Source organism: Leuresthes tenuis, unplaced genomic scaffold, assembly GCF_036924035.1.
Source record: "Leuresthes tenuis unplaced genomic scaffold, fLeuTen1.0.hap1 SCAF_9, whole genome shotgun sequence".
Lineage (NCBI taxonomy): Eukaryota > Metazoa > Chordata > Actinopteri > Atheriniformes > Atherinopsidae > Leuresthes > Leuresthes tenuis.
The window spans coordinates 14343606-14365963 of NW_027325363.1; the positions used below are offsets into that span (position 1 = coordinate 14343606).

At 41.2% G+C, this 22358-nt stretch overlaps 4 protein-coding genes across 5 annotated transcripts in view; 1 reads left to right on the plus strand and 3 right to left on the minus strand.

The window, feature by feature from the left end:
* The window catches only part of sik2b (salt-inducible kinase 2b), a 43379-nt gene extending 40940 nt beyond the window's left edge, over positions 1–2439 (minus strand). The window contains exon 1 of the mRNA XM_072392459.1: positions 1909–2439. Coding sequence (XP_072248560.1) covers positions 1909–2046 — 138 coding nt within the window. The 5' untranslated portion in view covers positions 2047–2439. The remainder of the gene's footprint in view (positions 1–1908) is intronic.
* Positions 2440–4778: 2339 nt separating this feature from the next.
* On the minus strand, positions 4779–9035 carry laynb (layilin b). The gene is made up of 7 exons (XM_072392465.1): positions 8737–9035; positions 7544–7850; positions 7190–7347; positions 6886–6930; positions 6391–6468; positions 6112–6229; positions 4779–5754 (listed from the first exon to the last, which is right to left on the minus strand). The coding sequence occupies exons 1-7, from the start codon at positions 8807–8809 to the stop codon at positions 5427–5429; spliced, it is 1107 nt and encodes a 368-aa protein (XP_072248566.1). The 5' UTR covers positions 8810–9035; the 3' UTR covers positions 4779–5426.
* Positions 9036–15525: 6490 nt separating this feature from the next.
* Positions 15526–17875, plus strand: LOC140313633 (zona pellucida-like domain-containing protein 1). Its single transcript, XM_072391633.1, has 10 exons — positions 15526–15619; positions 15797–16023; positions 16181–16371; positions 16481–16553; positions 16646–16743; positions 16854–16937; positions 17026–17197; positions 17383–17482; positions 17579–17602; positions 17718–17875. The coding sequence occupies exons 1-10, from the start codon at positions 15526–15528 to the stop codon at positions 17873–17875; spliced, it is 1221 nt and encodes a 406-aa protein (XP_072247734.1).
* A 539-nt stretch (positions 17876–18414) lies between these two features.
* Positions 18415–20033, minus strand: LOC140314316 (uncharacterized). Of its 2 annotated transcripts, XM_072392467.1 has the most exons (4): positions 20012–20033; positions 19795–19853; positions 19611–19704; positions 18415–19526 (listed from the first exon to the last, which is right to left on the minus strand). In XM_072392467.1, the coding sequence occupies exons 2-4, from the start codon at positions 19841–19843 to the stop codon at positions 18674–18676; spliced, it is 996 nt and encodes a 331-aa protein (XP_072248568.1). In that variant the 5' UTR covers positions 19844–19853; positions 20012–20033; the 3' UTR covers positions 18415–18673. The 2 variants fall into 2 exon arrangements, with proteins under 2 accessions (XP_072248568.1, XP_072248567.1); XM_072392466.1 differs by lacking the exon at positions 20012–20033 and having other exon boundaries at positions 19795–20005.
* Between the last annotated feature and the right edge of the window lie 2325 nt (positions 20034–22358).

Genomic DNA, 22358 nt, shown 5'->3' on the forward strand with positions numbered 1-22358 from the left:
TACGAATTCAGATCTCTTGAGCACAATATATTTAAATCTCTGGTCTTTCACAGAGGGACTAACTACAAGGTGCTTAACACAAGAAAGATCCAAAGTGATAACACTGGAAACAATACTAACGCAGCATAAGACTTCTGGTGAACTCTATGAGCACAAAGCCATTTGAGGACAATGAGTTACACTGGAAATTTAGTTTATACACAAGGCACTGAAAGCAGGAAGACAGGACAATGTTATAATCAGATGTGGATAAATGTAGGACCTGCTGAGCCGATGGACAGGGACCCCATGCGACTAGGTCAGCTCTGTGCAAAGCCACAAGCTGCAATATGTATATAATGAGACGAGCGGGTCAGCATAAACACACAGAAGCCACCACGAGAAAAATTAGGTTACACACACAGATGCACCTAACTAGGAAGGAATGCGAACATGCTGCCAGATCTGCTGTTCTGATGTGTACTTAAACTCTGGTTTAGTCTTCACAGGTGGACTGGGTTAACATTTCTCACGCCCTGGCATCCTGACAGGGCAGATAGCATCGCAATAAGTTGATAATCTGCCCTACCAGCTAACCTTGGTCACTGTAATGAGCAGCCTGGGTCTGGCCTGGTAAAGCAGCTGCAGAGCTGCTCTCTGCAACCGACAATCACCGAGTGACCTCCTCTCCCGAGCCAGTGATTGAAAATGACCAACGACAAGCATGTTTTAATTCATTCCAAATCCCCACGCCAGCTGAGGGAGAGGTGCGGCCACTCAGTGAAATTACCTGGTGCAGTCTGACTGAAATGAAAACATGCATTTGCATAGCTGGCAGCATTACACGGGTGCAAATTACCTGGTAAGACTAACACTGTGCCACTTCACAGCTTTTAATAACCAGATTAACCTGATGAGGGCTTTTAAGGGGCATTTTCTTGAACCGCTAATTCATTAAACCTAACAAAAGGTCTGCGTGACGTAAATCTTTGTTTTCCCATGGAGTGGAATCGCTCACGTTCAGCAACCATCAGATCAAAGATTAGAGCGCACAACTGTGTTTTTACAAGTTGTCCTGGTTCTAATCACTACCCCTGTCTCACAACACAGCTTCTTTACATGCTCTGAGCGCTGTTTACAGTAAAGCCCTTGTGCGTCTGTCATTACAATCTGAAGTCATGGCACTTCGTGGTACTGCTTGAGTAAGGCATCTCTGCAGAGAAGCTGACATCAAACTCCAAGTTAGCTCAGACAAATCCAAGCCTTGTTCCCTCTGTGCTCATGCTGCATCGCTGGAGAGTGTGCAGTGTTTGTAATATCAAAACCTCTCGAAACTATGTGAAGACACGTCACTGGATGAGCATGCATCCTGAATACTCTGCTTCCCAGCTGCTGAGCGGCTCCTCGCACTGCTCTCTGCACCGCTGAGACGAAAAAACAAAAAAGAAAACACTCGATCCCATCGTTATTTGGATTACATAACGGGACCACCAACTCATGCTGCATCCCCAACATACACAGCAACTTGGATGTTTACACTGGGCAGACTCTTGAGGTGGTGCACTGTAGCCCTCTGGGTCGTTTCCAAAGCGAAAACAGGTGTATAATGCCGGTCTGGTGTAAAAAAGAAAGCATGTATGTTTACAGTCGGTGTTTCCCAGCAGCACTGGTGGTCAGACCTCTTACTGGCAGTGATGGTCCCGAGGGGGGTGAACGTGCAGACAGTCACTGCTCCCATACCTGCAAGATTCAAACACACCAGCTCGCACTGGAGCAGCCAAGTGGCTGGCAGTCGCTTGACCCAAGTTTCTATTCGTGCACGTCCACTGTGAATACCACGGGTGTCAACTAGTGCATAAAAGTTATATAACTCAGCAGAACAGTAGCCCAAGTTAGCTTTCAGGCTAACTAGTTCGCCGACAGACTCACCTCGGTCTTGGTTATGCGGTGTCTGGCCAGCTTCACGACAGCGAAATTGCCCTTTCCTAAAGTGCGCTCGATGTCGTAAAAGCCCACTCGGACCGGACCCCGGATCATCGGTTTCTGGACACTGTCAGCCATGACCATGCTGTTCTAAATGGGACTGTTTGTGAAAGAGTAGGAGGTAGCCAGACGGGCAGAGACACACGAGGGACTCACACGAGCTTGCTTGAGCAGCTAGAGATAAAGACGAAAGGAAAACAAACCGCCCGCCACCGCCGCCGACACTCGAAGCGTGTCCATTAAAAATAGACAAAGTTGATTTCTGTGTCGCCCTGCCAGCTTGAAAGCCAATGTGGCGACACTTTCCGTCAGTGCGGCGATACGAGGCAGGCCATTTGCTGAGCCAGAGGACTGTCACACCACGTTCTCCGGTACAATAGAGCTATAATATTTCAGCTTGAGGCACCTCTATCAGCTACAGAGCACACGAGTTGACTTGCAAAGAGGCATCATGTTCTCTAGTTGACGTGTATTGACGTCAAAGCCATAGGGGTATTTGTACAGGGGGCGGGGCCACGGAGCGGCTCCACACTTCAGTGCCAATTGGTTGCCAAGACAACCAGACCCACCTCTTACGTCAACCGGTAAAATTGCTATTCTGAAATCTGTTTGCTTGCCTGCCCTCTTTGATTGCACGCATAGGTAACTTTGAAGTTTTGCCCTGCAGGTGTTTAGAAAGCTTTTGTCGGCTGCGGGTTGAAAAATACGGGAAAAAGGGATTAATGCATTCTAGACCGGCCAGACACTACCACTACTACTTGCTTAGAGATTGTGCTCTGCAAAAAAAAAAAAGAAAAATGAATAGAAAATGAATAAATAAATACACTTAAGTTAAACTATATGTTTGGACGTTTACAGAGTCATTCCACAGCATGTATACTTTGAGTCATATGATGCAGAAAAAAACCCAGCAACAATAGGCATAGCAAACCTTTGAGACTATACTATAAAATATGCAGAATCTTATATGAAACCGGACATGTTAGCAGCCACAAAGACATTCAGTCGCTTACACGACATCACCATCTGCTGGTAGAAGTAGAGAATGGACACAAAGTGACACATTTCCCTTTCAACAGCTCTTTTCAGTTAAAAAAGTGGTAACAACTTGGTCATTCCTTTCACACGTCTAATGCATCACAGATATTCCCAAACCCACTTGTACAAGTAAAAATGCAGTTGAATGTGCCCTTGTTATTACAAACATTATACTGACACTATCATATCTTGTAGCCAAACATTTCCAAATTCATTTCACCCTTGAGTAACAGCCCACGTTCACACCCAGCGGTGTTTTCTGAAGAGTGACAGTCTAGCAGGGAACACTGGATTGCTAAGCAGGCAGAGCAGCGCAGCACTCCAAAGGCCTCCGCTGTCACGCACAGACTTCCTGAATGTAAGAGTTCCAGATGTGCTTTTGGCATTTCCTGTCTAGCAATCTCCAAGAACACACTCAGCCTCTCCTTACTGGGCTTGCTACATCTTTCCAAATCACCAACAAAACAGCCCACTCTGTGTAGTCTGAAATAGGACAGGCTTTGGTATTTAGAAATATGCGTCCATGCTGATTTGATACATTTGTGAGAAAGGCACAAGCTTTAATAAGCAGAGGTCGATGAATAATTCCCTAAAATTGCCACATTGAAAGTCTCTGTACCATCGGATAAGTGGGAGAGTTGAGCTTGTCGCATAATCAGGTGGAGTCAGGAAAAAGCACAGCTTTGAGGTCTTCTTTGGTCAGCAGAGTTCTGTCATCGGTGCTTCCGCATGTACTGTCCTGTTCCCTGAAATCAGGACCCAAACAGGAAGCCTCACACACGGATGACAACGCGCTTCAGGTTCAGACAAAAGATCAAACCTGTCCCTGAACTGCAGAGCCAACGGGACCTTTTTGTCCTTGTGTAACAGTAAATGTGGTGACAGTAAATCTGTAACACGGCCAAGTTTGTTTATAAAATGACTAACCTTGAGTTAGTCATTTTATAATGATATATTTAGCAGCACTGCTGTGCCACCAAGCTGACCTGGCTCGCTTTGTTTGATTTCATTAATGCCTCTGTGAAATCTCAGTGGTGCTGAGGAGTTGCTCAATCTGTCAGCGGCGATAATTTAAACCGAACAAAGAACGGAAGTGGAATTGAGAATTGAGAACCTGCATTGATTGCCACATGTTTATCAGCTCATGGGTGATTATCATTTCTGACCGTTATTTTAATTTATGCAGTTTGTATTTATTATTTAGAAACAAACATTTTTGCACTGTCGCCAAATCCCACAGACATTGCTCAACAACTATGTGATAGATTGACTTGAAAAATTGTACCTATATGTCGAACGACTTACATTCATCCTTCAATTCTACCTCCGGTGCCTTCACTCAATCTTCACTTATCCAATCTAACATTTCAACCTGTATCGGAACAATCTTCACAATTTCCAGATGAGGTTGACATCTGTGTCTCTGATGGAAGAGTCTCAAACGCTATTGGACAGGCTGCCATGAAATGTTGTACATGGCTTTGTGCTTTCCATAGAATAACTTGATGGTCTTTTCCTCTCTTTAATGCTTTCGTTATAACTAAATGTTAACACACTCAATGTTTTTATAAGCCTCATCAATATCTGGACTTGTTTCATCTACAAAACATATAATAGTTCTGACTGAAAGGGTGAACATCCCTCGCAGCGAGTGAACATCTTAATACCATGGAACATGGAAAACTTGTACCCGCTAAACATGTGTGTGTATCACTGGCCTTTTTGTGAACATATTGGAATGCTGCTCTGTGAAACTAACATTAGCATGTCTATAGGGATTTGTTTGGCTTAAATTTATTAAAAAGTTTTGACATATGAGATCATTTTTGAGCACCGACGGTACAGTGCAAGTCTTGAGCCACCCCTCATTTCTTCATGTTTTGCTTCCAATGAGCCAAACTTTCTTTTACTCCTTTGAACTTTGAAGGGCTTTCAAAATCTTTCTTTAGATCCTGGTTGAATTTCAGTTTTCAGTCCAGTTCTTGTACCTGACATATTTTAGAGGATTTTTTTTTTGTTTGTTCGTTTGTTAAGCCGCTGAACACACAGTCAAAAAGCACCTAACTCAAGGGATGAACCAGTGTTGTGTCTACTGACAATTTAGGAAAGAACCACATTTTGCTGTCAATATATAAAGAGGTACTCAAGACTTGCATAGTACTGTAAACATGGAGTCATAGCGATGCAAGGCGTCCTGGATGCAGCACTTGAGATACACAAAAGTTGCAGATTCATGCTCAGATATCCAGTCCATTTAAATCCAGTCTGACACAGCTATATGTCTGGTAATCCCGCACCTCATAGGTAACCAGACGGAAGTATACCAAGAAAGGAATAGAGAACAGTTTGAGTTCCTCTGTCTAGCTGGGTCATATGGATTCACTGGTCTGTGACTGAAGGGCAATTGAAGATCGACATCAACAGCATTATCCATAGATCTCATTTTCCACCCATCCAGTCTGACTGTGGCAGCGCGAGCTTTGAGCCCTGCAGGTCTCATAGATGTCATTGGTTACAAAGCCGCTCTCTTTATCCACACATGAGACATTCTCATAATCATCACACTGGAAGTCATGTGAAGGAGCACAGGAGGACTTTGTCATGGTGTCTTCTTGCTGTCTGCAGTCCAGAGCAGTGTGAGGCAGCTTGGTAATGTCACTGAAGGCATAGGGTCCTTGTATGGGAGAAGGCGAAGCTGTTGATGACATCCAGCGCTCTGATCTGCTGGGACAGCTTTCTGTCTCTGTCTTTCTCCTGAATATGAAGGGAATTAAGTTAAAAATATACAGTTAGTATCATCACAACATGGTTTAGATATATATGGCTCATCGATGAATTTCTCGATTCGTCACATAAGAGTGCGAAAACAGATTTCTTCTACATGGCTGCAGCCACAAAATGTTTCCACACTTAACATATCAGTTCTGTAAAAGGAGAAATGCTCGGAGGAAATGTGTATACAAGTTAGTCAAACTTGAGTAATACACATAGAAGCGTTTCAAACTGTTCAAAATAAAGTTCCATAACTGCATTTTACAAAGAAATCTTCTTCTTGCTTTGTGAGACAACACATGATCTCATTCCATTACTCTTATATCTTCGTGTTTCTACCTTTTTGCATGGTATTTGTAGCAGAAGAACCCAGCAGCTCCAAACAGCAGCAACAGTAAAGCAGGAATAGTTGAATAGAGGATGTAGGAAACATAGAGGCTGTTGTCTGACAATGACACTGCAAAGAAAAACTCATTATTTGACTTAACTACATTTAAACATATCCTGTAAATATTTAGGGGGCGTCATTAATCTGTCACCACTCAAAACACACGTTTCTATTAGTTTCGATGAAAAGACAATAGGTGTAAGAATATCTTATATTCTATTTGATCCTACCTGATGACTCAGGCAGTCTTATTTTTACCCTGTCGACAGCTTCTGTAGTTGACAATATGTCTGGCCTCTGAGATGAAACTACAGCAGAAAGCAAACAAGGTCTTTTGGCTATTATGACAATAAAACAACATTTCACGTGACTCGTACAGCTAAACAACACCGACTTGAACTTATTAGAGAAAACATTGCTAGAAGCATTTTAAAAATTGTACAACTCAAATTGTCCAAACTTTCCCGTGCAAAAACCTATTCACATAAAGCTCTATGATAATGAAACCAGAGTGGCCTGTTTTGAGCAAAAAAAAAAAAAGTCAAACACATATAGGAATGAGCTACATGTGACCCGCAGATTAAACAATGTAAACAACTCAAACCTTAGCACACTGTCACCACTAGAGGTCTTATTTTAACTGATCGCTAAATGCATAAAGCAACCTGCAGCTACGTGCTAAAACGCTGATCGGCAGTATTATGCTCAAACATTGTATGTTGTACCTGGATTTGCTGTGCTCCTGTCGCCAATAAAAACTGGTACTTTCTCTGCAAAAAGGTGCAAAATGTAACATATAAAAATACACGTTTTGAGTATGAGGAATACCTTAAACACAGGCATATAAATTCATAGCTTGCCAGTGAGGAGAAAACTGCAGTAATCTGAGCGACTAATATCCAGACTGAACATCGTGCTTAATCGAGGTCTTTGGACTCTAAAATTAGATTTTTCTTTTTTGTCATTTAACTAACCAGAGAATGTCATTTCCAGCACAGCAGAGGGAAGTAGACATCAGCGTCTGCTTACCTTCCTGGTATTTGCAGACAAAGTTGTTCTTGGAACTGCAGTTGTCATCATTCCACTGGAACAGGAAATGACCTTCCTCATCAGGTGGCACAGAGGGCTGGTGATACAACACCACACACATTTCACTACCACACGATGGTTCATCCCAGTGCCAGTTCCTACGGCAAATAAGAGGCACAAGTTCAGAGTTATGGCAAGTTTAAATGTGATCAAATCCATTCTTACATGCGCCCTTTTTGCTTTACATTTACATCGTATTTACATCATTTTTACCACAGCCTTTTCCTGATCATACGTGTTCCATTTCACTGATATGGTCAGAAACTATTCTAAAAAAAAAAGAAAGAAAAATACCTGTACTTGGCTTTGCTTCCATCCAACCAGTAGTACTGTGAGGGGCAGCCTGGGCTTGTGTTTGCTGTCCGGTGACGCTGTGGACTGCGGCGGAGTCCGATCCAGAAATCTCCATCTCCGACCCTCAGCTCCTGTATGAACCTTGCAATCAGTCGCTGCTCGCTTTCTGTCTCAATGCTGAGCAGCTCGCCTCCATCCGACCTGCAGGTCTGTCTGGCATCCTCAAAGGTCAGCCTCCGCCTGCTGTCCTGGATGTAGAACGCCTTGTAGCATGGGCGCTCAGTCCCACGCCGACAAATTCTCTCCCCTGGACAACACAGTGAGCATCAAAGAGACAACAAGATGATAAATACATGTTTTCTTTTAAAAAAAAGACAACAAAACATTTTCTGAAATCCCTCTGTGTCAATATCAAAACGGAGCAAACTATGTGGTACTGAAATTGTAGCATAAAAACTGTCTTTTCAAGGGCTTAAAACAAATTTCACTTTTCAACATCTGTGTTTGTGCCAGAAAAATCATGCTGTGGTGCTTTGTCACATACAAAGTGCAGTAACAGGTCATCTATGTCTAACAAATATCCTGGTTGTAAACAAGCTGGGAATCTCTCTTTTTAAAAAGGCTGGTATTAAGAAAGGCAGTCAGTGGGTCCCAATTGAAAGTTGAGACACTTTAGTGGACCAGAGGTTGAGAAAAGTCCACACCGGGAGTGTGCAATTTTTATGAAGCGTAGTAAAGAAGGTGGCAAGTTTTATAGCCCACTGCTTGTGTCATTTTCCATTGCAATAAACGAAAAAGGTACAGTGGTGTTTAATTGCGTAATTCTAGAGTAGCAATAGTGTAGTTATATAAGCGCTTGGACGCTTCTGTTATAATTGCAGTTAGAAGAGGGTTATTGTTATTATAGCATGTTATTCCTACGACAGCGCTGTTGAAATATACTCATTTCTTGTTTAAAACCAGTCATCCGAATAGAAATCTGTTGTTTACGAGCTGAAGTGCAGAGTTTGACTGTTGTGTCATTATGAAGCTCACAGATTGCTGCCTGCACTTCATGTTTCTGCTCTCAGCCTCGTTTGATAAAACCCACGAACACAAAACCCTCGAAAATGAATGTGCACCAATGCTGTTAAGGGTGGCGTGCGTTGTGGAAACGAAATCAACGGACTTTTTTTCTCGAAGCAATTTCTTACCATTTATTTTAATAGCGGATCCAGGGTGGAACAGAACGGCGATAACGGTGCCAAAAAGCTTCATAAAATCCATCTCTACATATTCACCCGATGTGCTGGGCGACCGCTGTGTAGATAATAGTTGAGGCTAAACTTCAGCTTCCCGTGCAAAACAAAACCAAGGCTACAGCAGAGAGAACGGACGAGTCTGTTCCGTCCGAAACTGGGTCGGCTGCTGAAGGCGTGCACATGGCGTCGGGTTGACGGAAAAAACTCAAGAGTGAGACGTTCCAAGATTTTTGCTTTGAAAGAAAAAAAAAAGAAAGAAGGAAATGTACAGCGTTTCTCTTAATCTAGACTGAAGCTCTGATGTATTAGTTTGTGCATTTGTGCAGTTCTAATAGGAAAGCCATGCAACATCCCATTATATATATATATAGTGCTGTCATTATGGGCTGAATAGAGTTCTTTGTCCATACACTATGTATCATGCGCACTGTATTAAGACAATCCATGAGAATGGGTCATCCCTGCAACTGCCCAAGCAGACACACAGAGACTGAATGCTGTCTGGTCAGAAAACAAAATGACAACAGGTGACTAAAAAAAAAAAGAAAAACTTTAGTTGTGCTTGTTTAAACTCCCTTTCTTTGTCTGAGAAAGAGTTGCTTTTTATGTGACAAAGCATATTCAAGTGCCCTGACCACATGTGCGTGGAAGCTGGTGAGCCACACTTTGGAAGAAAATCCCCAGTGAACCGTCTGTTAAGTGTCAGAAAGGAAACTGGCTCCGATCGCGCTGTGAAAAACACCTCGCAAAGAGAGGCACAGCGAGGACATGCAGTGAGATACTGTGGGGACATAAAGATAGAGAGGAAGAAGGTGGAAGAGAGAAAGGGATCGCCCATGGACAGAAAAACAAGCAGAGGAGGAAGAGGACAGTATTTTTTCAGGGTCATACTTCCTGTTCATTGCTTGGGTTCAGTTGCCTAAATTTCCAGTGTAAGAATTGTGCCATAGGTGCTGTTCTCTTAGCTGTGAAAAAGTGCATAACAAGGCCCAATAGCTGCTGTGTGCATGCTGCTCTTCACCTTAAGGTCATTATTGATGTCATGATTACTGCCATTAAAAGCTTAACTAGCATTTCATCTGCAGTAGATGTGTGACAAACTATAGCTTTAATGCAGTACTTATTGCAAAGTTGCCTACACCTTCAGCACACTGCTGTTCTGATCTCATGAGAAGTGGTGTCTTCCACGATGTAAACCTACCAAGGATTCATTATTAGCCGGGAAGAGGCATGATGCAAAAACTCCAAACAACAGACGCAAACACAAGACACAGCACGTCAGAAAACACACAAAACCAACAATTTCAGAAAACATGTCCACAAAGCAGACAGGCAGATGGGACATCTCACAAAATGATACAACAAAATGAGAAAATCAGGAAAAAAACAACCCAACCTAATGGAAAACAAAACTGCAAATACAACCACTAAACAGCACAGCTTTTTGACACAACTCAACATTTTACTATTTAGAAAACACGAGTTTTCAATACATTTTGGTTAACACACAATTAAAGAAAAGCATTTTACCTAAAACACGATAAAATAAACAATTAGATACAGAAAATGTCTTTTGGGGAATTTTTTTGGTTGTTGTCTTAGGAAATGTGCGTTCTGTTCTGTTGGGTTTTGCAGTTAAATTAGTAAGCAGGTATTTTGACTGATACACATTTAGAGTGTGAAACATTTACGTACAAATGAGAAATCTGGAAAAAGAATAAAACAAATACTCTGCCATGTCCTCTTTATAGAGCATGTTGCAGCCTTATATCTGTAGTCTGAGCTGTTTTAATCACCATTTGTGGGATCGAAGTAGACAGCTTCAGATCTTGTCGAAGCATGTTACGAGTTAAATGGGCAGAATAGGAAAATGCCCTCTTGCAGTTCTCTGAGCGTGCTGAGGGATTACTAAAGATAACAAAGGACAGGGAGCGAAGGCTATGGCTGCTCTGTTGGCATGATATATAAGAAGATAGACATATTGGCGACAGTCCAAGGATGGAGTTGTACATTCATTTATACCAATGCAAAAGTCTGCATGTAGATATTGATGACCACTTGACCAGAGTACAATGTGTAATGATGAGCGAAAGGTTTATAGCCTGTTATCAATCTCACTGTTCCACGATAAACAGTGTCCAACATCTGTAAAGAGCCGACAGAGGGTTCGTGAAAGCGGTGTCCCCATAATCACATTAAGACTGGTTGATTATTTGGTGGAGATACGGTGTTCTGGGAGATTTACGTCTGTAAAAATGGTTTCAACACGTAACAAAAGTATATAGATTAAACAGACTCATGACACACAAGTCAGCTGTATCCTGTTTGATTGTATAATCTGTACAGCAACAACAATAAACCGATGACCTTGGTGGCAGAGTGGACACAACCAGCTGATTTAACGGTGAAAAAACGTGTCTCTGTGTGGGTGATACATGTTTGTGTCCATCTTGTGTGTCTGAGTTCTTCTCACATGTGACCTGGACTGGTCTCTTTTTCCTTCTTTCATCTTTTAAAGCCAATTAGCTTGTCATGTGATGGAGTCACTCACTGTGTGCTTCAAACACTGCCCTTGTTCAGCTTTTCTCCCATAATTGTCATCTGGCCTACTGAATTTTTATGGGAATGTTTCAAATGCCACATTTGCTTTATACGCTTGTTGTGTTTGAGTAGTTTGTCTGAGTGTCCACCTAAAACAATGACAAAGTAAAAATCCATCGATGATTAATATGAGCAACTGTGTCTTTTGATTGTAAGATCAGAATTAGGACTGTTAGATCGATCTCCTAAAATCAAATTTAAGAAAATGAAATATCATGGATTTAGCCCAAAATTGAAAAAAATTTCCACTGAAAACACTGTCCCTCTCCCTACAGAGCATGATAAGGGTCTTGTTAAAGGCTCAGTCCTGATAGCTAATTATCCACATTGTCATTAAAAGTTAAAGTTAGAGCAGCATAAAAAAGGAAGTCAGAAAGAAAAATATCCAGATATCCATTTTCCTTCAAAAATGTTATTTGTACTTGTTTTGTTCAGTGGAATGGATGTTTTCGTTTTACTGAGATCAAAACAAAGTCTATCACTGTGTGTGTCTCTTGGTGGGGTTTCCTCTGCACCGGTTGAATCACGAGTCTCTCAGACCCAGAAAACAACAAGACTTTTGAGCTCTGCCTGATTTTGTCCACCAGATGGCGCCAAACTCCTCACGAAGTAACACAGATCAGCGATCATCCTATTCACTGCAAGATCAGTCGAATAATGTAAGCACTGGTTGTAAGTCATAAAGTACATCTGCTCAGGTGCTATACGCGAGGTCACGGGTATTTTCACAAATAGCGATAATAACATTAAATGGAAAGTACTGTATATGACGTTTACCAGATTTGAACTGAAAACATGTCATTAACGAAGTCTGAATTTGATGTCGGCACATGGAAACCTGTCAGACAATGATAAGAAGAGTTTTTCTAAATAAATGTTATAAAGTGCTTCACACAGCAAATCCCATTGTAATATATTGTAGTAGTAATAGGGCACTCTTCCAGTAAATCAGTAAAAAACCAGATCAGGTAAAATCAGATATAAGTAGTTTTTGAGAAGAGATTCTAAAGAAGACACTGCTGGCACAATGCTTTGTCACCTCTGGTCTTAAACTTTGTGCATGGAACAAGTAAAAGTCACCTGCTGGAGGATCTCAGTCTACTTCACACATAAGAGCCCGATGTGTTGCCCTCTTGACATATCACCATCACACCTTTTCAAGGAAGATTTTTTTTTCTCAACATGTGGAGTCACGTCCCCCCCTTTTAAGCAGGCAACTGTTCGACCATTGCTAAAAAAGAAATTTCCATTCATCTCCAAAATTTTGAAAGATGATGATTTCAGTCAGGTTTCCTCTTACTTCAACAAATATCAAACATCCTTGTTAGATTCCAGTCCAGTTTTAGTTTTCACAGCACTGACTGAAATAATCGTATTTGATCTATTACAGTCCGTAAAAGGTTTCAACAATCAACTTGGCCTTCTGACAAACTATGTGCATGATAAAATAAATATATTTTGAATTTTAACAGACAAGTTAGTTATGTGAAGAGCAGTTTTTTTTTATCAGCTTGGAAATATCGCCAATATATACAATATTCCAGTCTACAGCTAGTTCAGAGGTCAGCTGCTAGATGGCACAAAGAAAAGGCATCACACCACCACAGTTCTGGCTTAGTTGCACTGGTTAAATGTGAGGATACCGGGCTGATTTCAAAATGTTATCAATTGTTTATAAAGCTCTTCATGATTTAGCTCCACTGTATATTACAGACAAATCAACCTATCTTTCCACCACTAGGCCACTCATCATCCCAAATGTCCCTTTCAGTCCCTCATTCAAACCTTAAATCCAAAGGCGATCAAGCCTTTTAGTTGCTGGTCCCAAACCCTGGAATAATCTTCCATGACATATTAAAAATTGCCACACCGCTGGTTATCTTAAACCAGATTTAAAGATGAATCTTTTTTCTCTCCCTTTTAATTCTCTGTGGTGCTGGACTTTTGTCAAGTTCACAACAGACCGCTCTTTGTATATAGGTTGATTGATTCGTAGCACCTTTTATTTGATTTGATCTATTTGCATCCTTTGTAATTTCTTAAAATACAAATGTGTTTGTTTGTCTTTTACTGATTGATTTTGTTAATCTTTTTGTTTCGTGTCTATTGTGTCATGACTTTGCATCAGCATTCTTTTTCCTTCTAAACGATTCGTCCAAGTGATACATTATATTGAACCTCAGAGGGGTCATTACCACCACTGGTTATCTTTTTTACTGTATACGCCCACAGAGCACAGTACCATCTCTTCACAAACTTCCCAGAGTATCCTCTTTCTTTCACATCTTAATCAGCGCCTCCTGGGCCTTGTTCTGCATTGTATCCTGATGCGATTGTTTGTTCATTGTCACTCTTGGTGAATAGAACTAGTAAAGTTGTTCATAACTCCTTGTCGCAGCACATTGTCATAATAATCCTGGCTGTCTGGTACATCTAACACTAATCTTGCTATAGATGGCACCTACACCATTATGAGTTTTTGGCCTGTCCCAATGTTATCTTGTAAACAGTGTTTCATGCATCTCTCCTGATGTTTGATCTATCGCTTTGATTTTCACATAAATTTCCCTGTTTTTTCCATGAAACTAATTTCTTTTATCTATAAGAATTCTTCAAACTAAAAGGGATGGACAAAATGCTTTAAATTTTTGTTTTTTACATGCATACATAAACCAGTGCTCCTCAAACTCAGATAATTCCTGAGGGTTTCTGGGAAGAAACCCCACAACAATAAGAAATTTTTTTGCGATCTTTTGTATGCATGAGTTTCCGATAAGGGACGAAAAGGTTGAGGATTAAATCAATAAATTAGCAGTCGTTTACAATGCTATCCAATTTTTGTGTTTTTGGCAGACTTTATCTATCTCTGGACAGGTAAACTGACCCTGCAGGCAGGGGGATTATCAGAAAATGGAGCTGATAACATGATTAAAGTGCAGAAGATTGACCAGTGGGTTGGCAACGCAGGTGTCCTGGGAGGCAAAAACAGGTGGGGCTGAAGAGATAGTAACAGAGTGACGCATCTGTGGATAATGTGACAAATGTCTTCTCTCACCGTGGGGACTTTGGCAAAAGCACTGATGCTCCTTTTCATTCTATATTTCTGATGAACAATGGGTCTTCTCGGTTTAGCAATAACAGTTGTGGCCTATAGCTATATAGAATACAAGCTTATCAGCTCTATGAATACAATAAAGGTGAGGTTTGCATGCAGGCGAAATTCACAAAGGTTTCTCTTGACTGGCTCTGCACCTTATAGCTCGTGGGGCTCGTGATCACCTTTCATGCATTCTAGGTGTTTCATTCTCTTGAATGTAGGTAATCTCTACACAAAGATTTTTATATCTTGGAAGTTTTTCTTTATCTTGATCCCTTGGCATCCAGATGCATCCAGATAACAAACAAACTTTTTTTAAGGAAAATGGTTGTTATTCCAATGTAATGTGTGCAGACTTGTAAATGGTATTTCATTCCAATTTCAAAGTATATTTATGCATTATGCATCCATGTTTGAGGCATTACATGCCTCCACACAGTCAGAAACAACAATTCCAAAATTTGATCTTTAACAGTTATTCCTGATGGAGGGAAACCTGAAGTAATGTTTGTAGTTCACCTGGAACTGGAATCTGTGTCAAATCCCACTGACACGTTTATCTGCTAAATGAAGATCCAACAACACACAATGCCAGGAGCTGCTACTGTCTACGTGAGAAGTCATGGAACAAATGAGAAGTGTGCGTGTGTGTGTCTAATGTGGGGGTTCTATAATTAGTCAAAGGGAGGGCTTAAGAGTTACACTATTGTGGCCTAAGGTGTTTGGAAGACTATAAAAGTCGTATTACTTGACAACCTCTATGACAAACATCTGCTCAGGTACCAGCAAGGTAAGAACCTTAGGACCCTAACAAAGGTCTCTATGGTAACTTAATTATAGCAAACATAAAGACTTTGATTTTATTGTGCAAACCCAAATAGAATATGAAACATACATTTATTATGCAGACTGCAGTTTGCAATGAACTGTATTTTTGCTGGTTGATAGTTTTGGAAAAACTATTGCTGATTTAATGGTGCATTATTATCTCCCTCTACCCTTTACAAGATTAACCAAACGGAGTGAGCCTCAGACAAGACAGCATGACTCTCTCCCTTTGTCTCCCACTGCTGGCTGTGCTCCTGCAGCCGGCTCTGTGCCTCTACAACTGCTCATCTCAGTATGAGAGGACCCCAGGTAAGCTGGTTTTAACTCAAGTGAGATTAGAGCATCTGAAAAAGTTATTTGTTCTCTTTTGGACAAATGTGGATTTTCTTTGTGCCAGCTGCAGACTATAAGCCGTATCAACTGACTCCTCATTAAACTTTGTTTGGATTCTTTTGTAATGAGTTTGTAATGTTCTCTGTTTCTCAGACAACTCAGATCTGATAGTGGACTGTGGCACCAGCATGATAACCCTCGAGATCAACTTGTGCACGGCTCAGTGGGCAGGCTTCAATGCCACCCACCTGGCACTCAATGGAAACCATAACAATACAGAGTGCCAAGGCTCTATTGACACTAGTGTAGACCCCCCGATCATCCGTTACCAGCTTCACGTGAACCACAGTAACAATAACCCCTGTCGCCAGTCTCTGCAGGTCAGAAGTTGTTTGTTTGAAGATGCTAAAATATACTGAATTATTTAGGATATTAGATAGGAAGTATATTGAAACTGAAGTTGAATTGAAAGTTGTGTACAATTGTTTTGAAACATATAAAAGCCCATGGAGTGACTGTGCTTGCTGTTTTTTCCAGATTGTGGATGAAGATCCAGACCCTGCAGGTCCCTTCAGCAGCTTCTCAAGTGTCCAATCAGTCATCATCACAGGGTATATTGACACACCCAGAACTGACCAGGGGGTGATCAGCTACTCCACAGACCTCTATTACCATTTCTCTTGCCGCTACCCTCTGGAGTATCTGATCAACAACACACAGATTGTTGCGTGAGTAAACAGGCCTGCTTACTCTATGCAAAAATAATGATTTTGAACAGATTATTTATTCAGCAGGTCTAATTCTCTCTCTCTTCTACGTGATCATCTTTTCTTTTAGCTCCTCAGTCTCTGTGGCGACCAACAAAAATAATGGAACCTTCATCGATACACTGAAAATGAGTGTTTTTAATGTAGGTACAAGTGTTGGCTCAGCTCACTTTTGACAATGGAAACAAAGTTTCCATTTGTGACTTGTATTATTCACTCTGTCTTTTTTCTTCAGGATTCTGACTACAGCTACCCGCTAGTGGTACCTTCAACTGGGCTTGAGCTACGAACCAAGATTTATGTGGAGGTCAAGGCTGTCAACCTCACAGGAAAGTGAGTAAACCACATAAGGTTGAGTGGTAATTAAACCCTTATTGAATTAACAGTGAGTGATCAGTCTATTCTTGTGGTAAACAGTAACTCATTCATTGTCCTGTTTCCAGTTTCCATGTGCTGCTTGATCACTGTTTTGGTACTCCCACTCCTTACAACATGTCTCAGAGTGAGCAGCACAACTTCTTCATTGGGTAAGATGGAGCGCATCACTGGTATAACTTCGTATGCATCTTTTAAAAAAAGCATGCATTATTGTAATTTTCTCTCTCTCTCTTCCAGCTGCACAGTAGACCAAAAGACAGCTTTGACAAGCAACGGCCTTTCCAGTGTTGCTCGGTTTTACTTTGAGGCCTTCCGCTTTGTTCAGCATAGAGACAAGGCAAAGTCCAGCATATACCTGCACTGCATGCTGAGACTCTGCGAGCCAAGCAAATGCCAAGAGCTGCTGTCTGTAAGTCGGGGAGTTGAGAAGTGCTTTTCTTAAAGTTTGTATGAGATTAGTTTAAAAAGGAAAAGGTCGATATTGAAAAAGCATTTGCTATGCTCAATTCAATTCAGTTTCATTTATTTGGGGTCAAATCACAACAAATGTCATCTCAAGGCACTTGAAAGTAACTCCTTCTGGATGTTTTCTAGGTTTGTAATTCCAGAAGAAAACGATCTCTGACTCCTTTTGGAGAACAAAGCAGTGGCTCAGCCACCGTTTCCGTTGGTCCTCTGTACACCGCTCGAGAAGGTTTGAAAAACATGCAGAATTTTACATTTGCCTCATATTTTTATAGAGTGATTAACATTTTTTACTGACTGTGTCTCTTGTCTTCTTTCATTAAAGACCTACCGAGTCCAGCTGCCTACAGTGAGTATTCTTTAAATGATATTTAATCACGTTACATTAAGGATCCAGAAGCGCATGTAAACATATTGAACAATCTGAAACATAATCCTCACTGATCTCTCTTCCCTTGTATCAGGTAATAATGGTGCATTGGAGGGGGATGACTTTGACGTGACGGGCCTGGTGGTGGGTGTGGTGTTTGGATCAGCTGCTGCTGTCTTGCTGGTTCTCGGTGGCTGGTTTGTCCTGAAGAAGTACTATTTGGCGGGAGGATTATCTCATGCATTTGATTGACAGATCAAGTAGTTTTTGCCTCCTCACCTCTTACCACATAATAGCTTGAGGTGCATTTGAAGTACAACAAATCTGGTTATGTTGTGGTGTCTAAGTTATAACCAAATGTTCTTGACAAGGGACCATGGAAAACAAGCTAATACTGTGGGATCGTGTGTAACTTCCTCTGTCAATATTACTACATTCAGTGGCAACTTAGCAGTTATGAAGGAGTAGCTAACCTGACCAATGAAAAATAGATATTTGCTATGTATGCTAGTGAAAGACTGAGTTATTCTAATTGAAACATAGGTTTGATTTTACTGTATAATGTCTGTAAATTTGCTTGCTACAAATGTTTTCTTTATGTATCCATCTTGTACAGAGTTTCAACCGCATTGCTTAAAGCACTTCAGGGTAAATTTCAAATAAGGATTGTCTTTCTTAAATAAATGAATGAGTGAAATTCAAAATCAGGTGGGTTTGTAGCGTCTTGACTGGCTGATATGACATACGGTGACTCCAATAAAGTACGAGCAAACGATTTTTCCACTTTTATCAAAAAATTTACTCTTTAACATAAACACCTTTTTACATGAAGCAGAAATAGAAATATACAGTTACTCACTCATTTACAAACGGAATGAAAAACAACAGTTCAATAAAATTCAAGCATTCATAAATATCGACAGTCATTTGCCATGACGGTTCAACAGTAAACATATAGGAGATATAAATGGTCAAGAATACAGTTCAAATGAGCTACTTAAATGTGATATTACATTCGTTAAATTGGAATTTGTCAAGTGCATGTTTTTGTCACTGCACAGAGTGCAGAATGTCTTGAATTAGAGCGGAGAGTTTCTCTGAAAAGTCTTCTCGCAAAGAGCCGTCTTGGTGCACGGACAGAGAGGAGGGCAGAGACAGGCTCAAGGCTTCACGAACCTCCTCCTCCAACGACGAAAACAGCCTCTCTATCCGGGCTTGAAGCACTTGGCTCTGCGAGGCTGCACTTTGGCAGAACCGCTCCACATTGCCTGTCACTTCTGCCATCTGAGGCTGTGCAGATTCCAGCTGAGCAGCAAAGTGTGCTTTCAGAGACCCCACCCTGTTCTGTGCCTCCTCTCTCAGTGAACTCACTTCTTGCCCCAGTCTGGAGCTCATTTTCTGCCAGACGTTTGAATTAGGTGTCTCCTCCTCAGGAGCACTCGTCTGTTTCAGATGTTCAATCTCTCTACTGGCCGTAGCATGGAAGTCACTGATTATGTTGGCCAACTGAAGGCTGCTGTGCTCCAGACTTTGGCTGAACCAGTGGAAGGCCTCTTGATAGAGAGCTGGACTGGCGGCTGCCTGAGCCTCGGCTAACTCCATGCTCTGCAAATAGAGACTTAGATGGCTGCACAAATCTTTGGTGTTGCTGCTGAGGGAGCTCTGCAGCTGCTCGGTGAGGGGAGTCAAGCGCTCCCTCATGCTGGCCAGGGTGGCACTGAGATGGGCTGGAGACGGGGATAACCTCTCTCGCAACTCTGCCAACTCTTGGCGCAGACGGACACGCAGACGCTCCGACTCCATGGTGAGTTTGCGTTGCATCTCCTCTGCCACTGGATTTTTGGTGTCATCAGCTTCTTGGGTATAAAGACCACTATTGTCTATGATGCTCTTGTAGATCTTACTGCAGAAAGAAAGAGAAGCACTCCATGAAGATATATTCAAAATTTAACTTGAAATAAAGTAGCCCTTAGTTCAGTCAACTTACTTTATATCTTTTGTGAGGTCTGTCTTGTCATGAGCCTGGTTGGCCTTTGAGAGAACCCAGGTTGTCTCTCTGGTGTCACTTTGTAGTGGGTATGCTGCAGATCAAGAAAACATTCATAAGAATAAAAAAATACACACATACAAATATGGCATATGAAATTAATCATTTGAGGATTAATGAATACCTAAAGTTGCTGAGAGCGAAAGGGCGAAGATCACAACTTTTAGATGCATGTTTATCACTCTGTGGAGGAACAGATGAGAAGAATGGATTAGAATTTCAGAACAAACACATGATTGAGGTCTGAACATTTAAAGAAATAATATTCAATTGTCTTTTAAACACGTTCCCTTCTCAGAGGCAGAAGAAGAAGTGGATGTGAAAGAATGGCGGGTTTTTACCTGACGATCAAGGGTCTGTAGAGTGACTCCTCATCCCGTCCGGCTTATAAAGGCCCTTGTTATCAGAACAACTCCGCCTGTGTCAATAGCCAACACGTGGCGGGTCACATTGATGTTAGGACAGACAGAACTGCACACACACAAATGCAAACCGTATGAGGTCACATCAATACCAACCAGTATGTAACCCTCATAAAACTTGATTTCAGAGAATTCTTGGCACATTGCTATACGGAAATGTTGTTACATCGATAAGATTCTCTCTGAGTCCCTCAGGGAGATTGTCCTATTTTTCATGGTATGACAAAATAGGAATAGATATTTTAATAAGATAGATAGATTTAGCCCTATAGATGATGATGATGGACAACAGTTGTTAAATCTACAATTCTTTTGCACTCTTCATCACAATAACAAGATAGAAGTGTGGTGGAAGTTCAATGTCAGACCCTGAAGGGGTCAAGAAGTACATGTTCGTGTTTTTATCCAAAATAAGATAAGAAACTTGGCAGGATTTACAGCTTTTATCTGAAAACTATTATTTCCTATTTTTTTTAGCTTATTTAAATATTATGAATCATAGTGAGTTTCATTTATCATTTCATTTATCTTCAAAAATTCTTCAAAATTTTGGATCAGGTGTTCCGACTATCCCGACGGATGCTTGACGATCAAAACAGTTTACCCACAAGTGTTTGATCTGCTCAAAACAGCCCAAGCAAACACCGCTGATGACGTTAAACTCTGTGCCTACATTCTGCAAAACAAGGGATGTCAGACGTCAACCTCCAAGGCCCTCCTGTGTACGGCATTGGACAGTTTCAGTTGTTTTACTGGTGACAAAAATATTTTCATAGTTGTATTTTGATGCTCTGTTTATGCTCTGTTTGAAAAGGATGGGAAGGTTTTGCCTTCACTGACGTGGATATTTGGGTGAAAGTTGAAAGCTGTTCAGTTAGGTAAGTGACAAGTGGTCAATGGAGGATCAAGGTCCATGGCTACCATGATGAAATGTAGGTTATTATAGCTAACCAAAGTCCAGCACTTGGTTAGCTACAATAACAGTGAGGAGTAAGACCTTGGTGAGTTAAGGAGAGAAAAAAGCACTGTTGACAGCTTTCTGCACTGATAAGTTATTCGTTGAACAGTTGGCATACAGTTTAATAACACACTGTATGTGCTAATAGTTTATAATTGAAGAAAATCAGAAGAAACTCATGTGTTGAATGGACATGCTAACTCATTACATTCTATATCAAAGAGCTGCGGGTTCATTTGTCACTTTAGACTAGAGCAAAGTGTAACACTCTGGTCATTTTTCAGGCACATAGAGGTCAGCAAAAGATGAACTGCCAATCAAAGGTTTAAGAACACTTTACTTCAACAAGGGAAAGCGTCTTTGTAGAAAATGGAAGTTACTTAAAGAAATACATGCTTCTTTCAAGGATTTTGAGAGCTTAAATGCATTTATATTAGCTGGAAAATACAAGGCCCACTTATTTGAACAACCTATTTATTTGACCAGTCAGTTTGAAGCCACACAGACTTCAATCTTATGTTGCTTTCAACTCAGTTTCAATCTGCTGTCAACAAGTGCATCAAAACGGACAGCAGCTATTCGTGTATTTCCTGGCTGCCAGTCCACCGTGCACCCTGACTTAACTTTAATTTGTGTTGGCTGTATGGTCTTCAGACCTCTGCATGCCTCTACATTATTAAGTGAACATCGCTAGTGGATGGATGGATATGTATCAGAATGGTTTATTTGTTGGATCCACAGCAGATGGATTGCACGATGCCCAGCAGATGTTGGAGCTTGGTCTGTGAATTTCAGAATGAATTCAGAAGCTACTCTGACGCATCTTGTGCTCCTTAAAGCAAAGCAGTGTTGATGTACATTAGGAGCCAAATCCTTAATCAGTATCATGGTAGGATTGAGAAGAACAAAAAGAGTAAGAGGATCCCGCAGTGCCTGGCAGCCGCTCTTTGTTTCTTTCTGTTACTTTCCAACAAGCAGTCACTCCACTGTCACTGTCACCTAAGCTTACTGGCCTTATGAATCATTCAGTGACCTGCTTAAAGGTATGCAGACAAATGAGCCTAATACATACTATACCTTGCAGCTCTGTCTACTAAGAGGCTGCACAGGTTGTGCTAATAGAAAAGTGGACAGGAGAATTGGGCAGGGAAGTTGCTCGCATAATCTCTATTCTTGGCTATGGCCAAAACGGGGAGCATCGATGAAGCGCTGCAATGCATGTTTGAAATAGATATAGCTTCAGGTTTGTGTGCCTTTTACTTCAGCAAGTGAACATATCAACAATGGTACAAACATGCTCGTGCGTGT

Coding starts and splice junctions, on each gene's coding strand:
- laynb (XM_072392465.1), bottom strand. CDS start 8,809: ATGGATTTTATGAAGCTTTTTGGCACCGTTATCGCCGTTCTGTTCCAC. Junction 6,469..6,885: donor CAGGAGCACAGCAAATCCAG/GTACAACATACA, acceptor TTTCTGCTGTAG/TTTCATCTCAGAGGCCAGAC. Junction 6,230..6,390: donor AAGACTGCCTGAGTCATCAG/GTAGGATCAAAT, acceptor TTTTCTTTGCAG/TGTCATTGTCAGACAACAGC.
- LOC140313633 (XM_072391633.1), top strand. CDS start 15,526: ATGACTCTCTCCCTTTGTCTCCCACTGCTGGCTGTGCTCCTGCAGCCG. Junction 16,938..17,025: donor CAGCACAACTTCTTCATTGG/GTAAGATGGAGC, acceptor TCTCTCTTCCAG/CTGCACAGTAGACCAAAAGA. Junction 17,603..17,717: donor ACCGAGTCCAGCTGCCTACA/GTGAGTATTCTT, acceptor CCCTTGTATCAG/GTAATAATGGTGCATTGGAG.
- LOC140314316 (XM_072392466.1), bottom strand. CDS start 19,921: ATGTTCAGACCTCAATCATGTGTTTGTTCTGAAATTCTAATCCATTCT. Junction 19,705..19,794: donor TTCGCTCTCAGCAACTTTAG/GTATTCATTAAT, acceptor CTTGATCTGCAG/CATACCCACTACAAAGTGAC. Junction 19,527..19,610: donor GACCTCACAAAAGATATAAA/GTAAGTTGACTG, acceptor TTCTTTCTGCAG/TAAGATCTACAAGAGCATCA.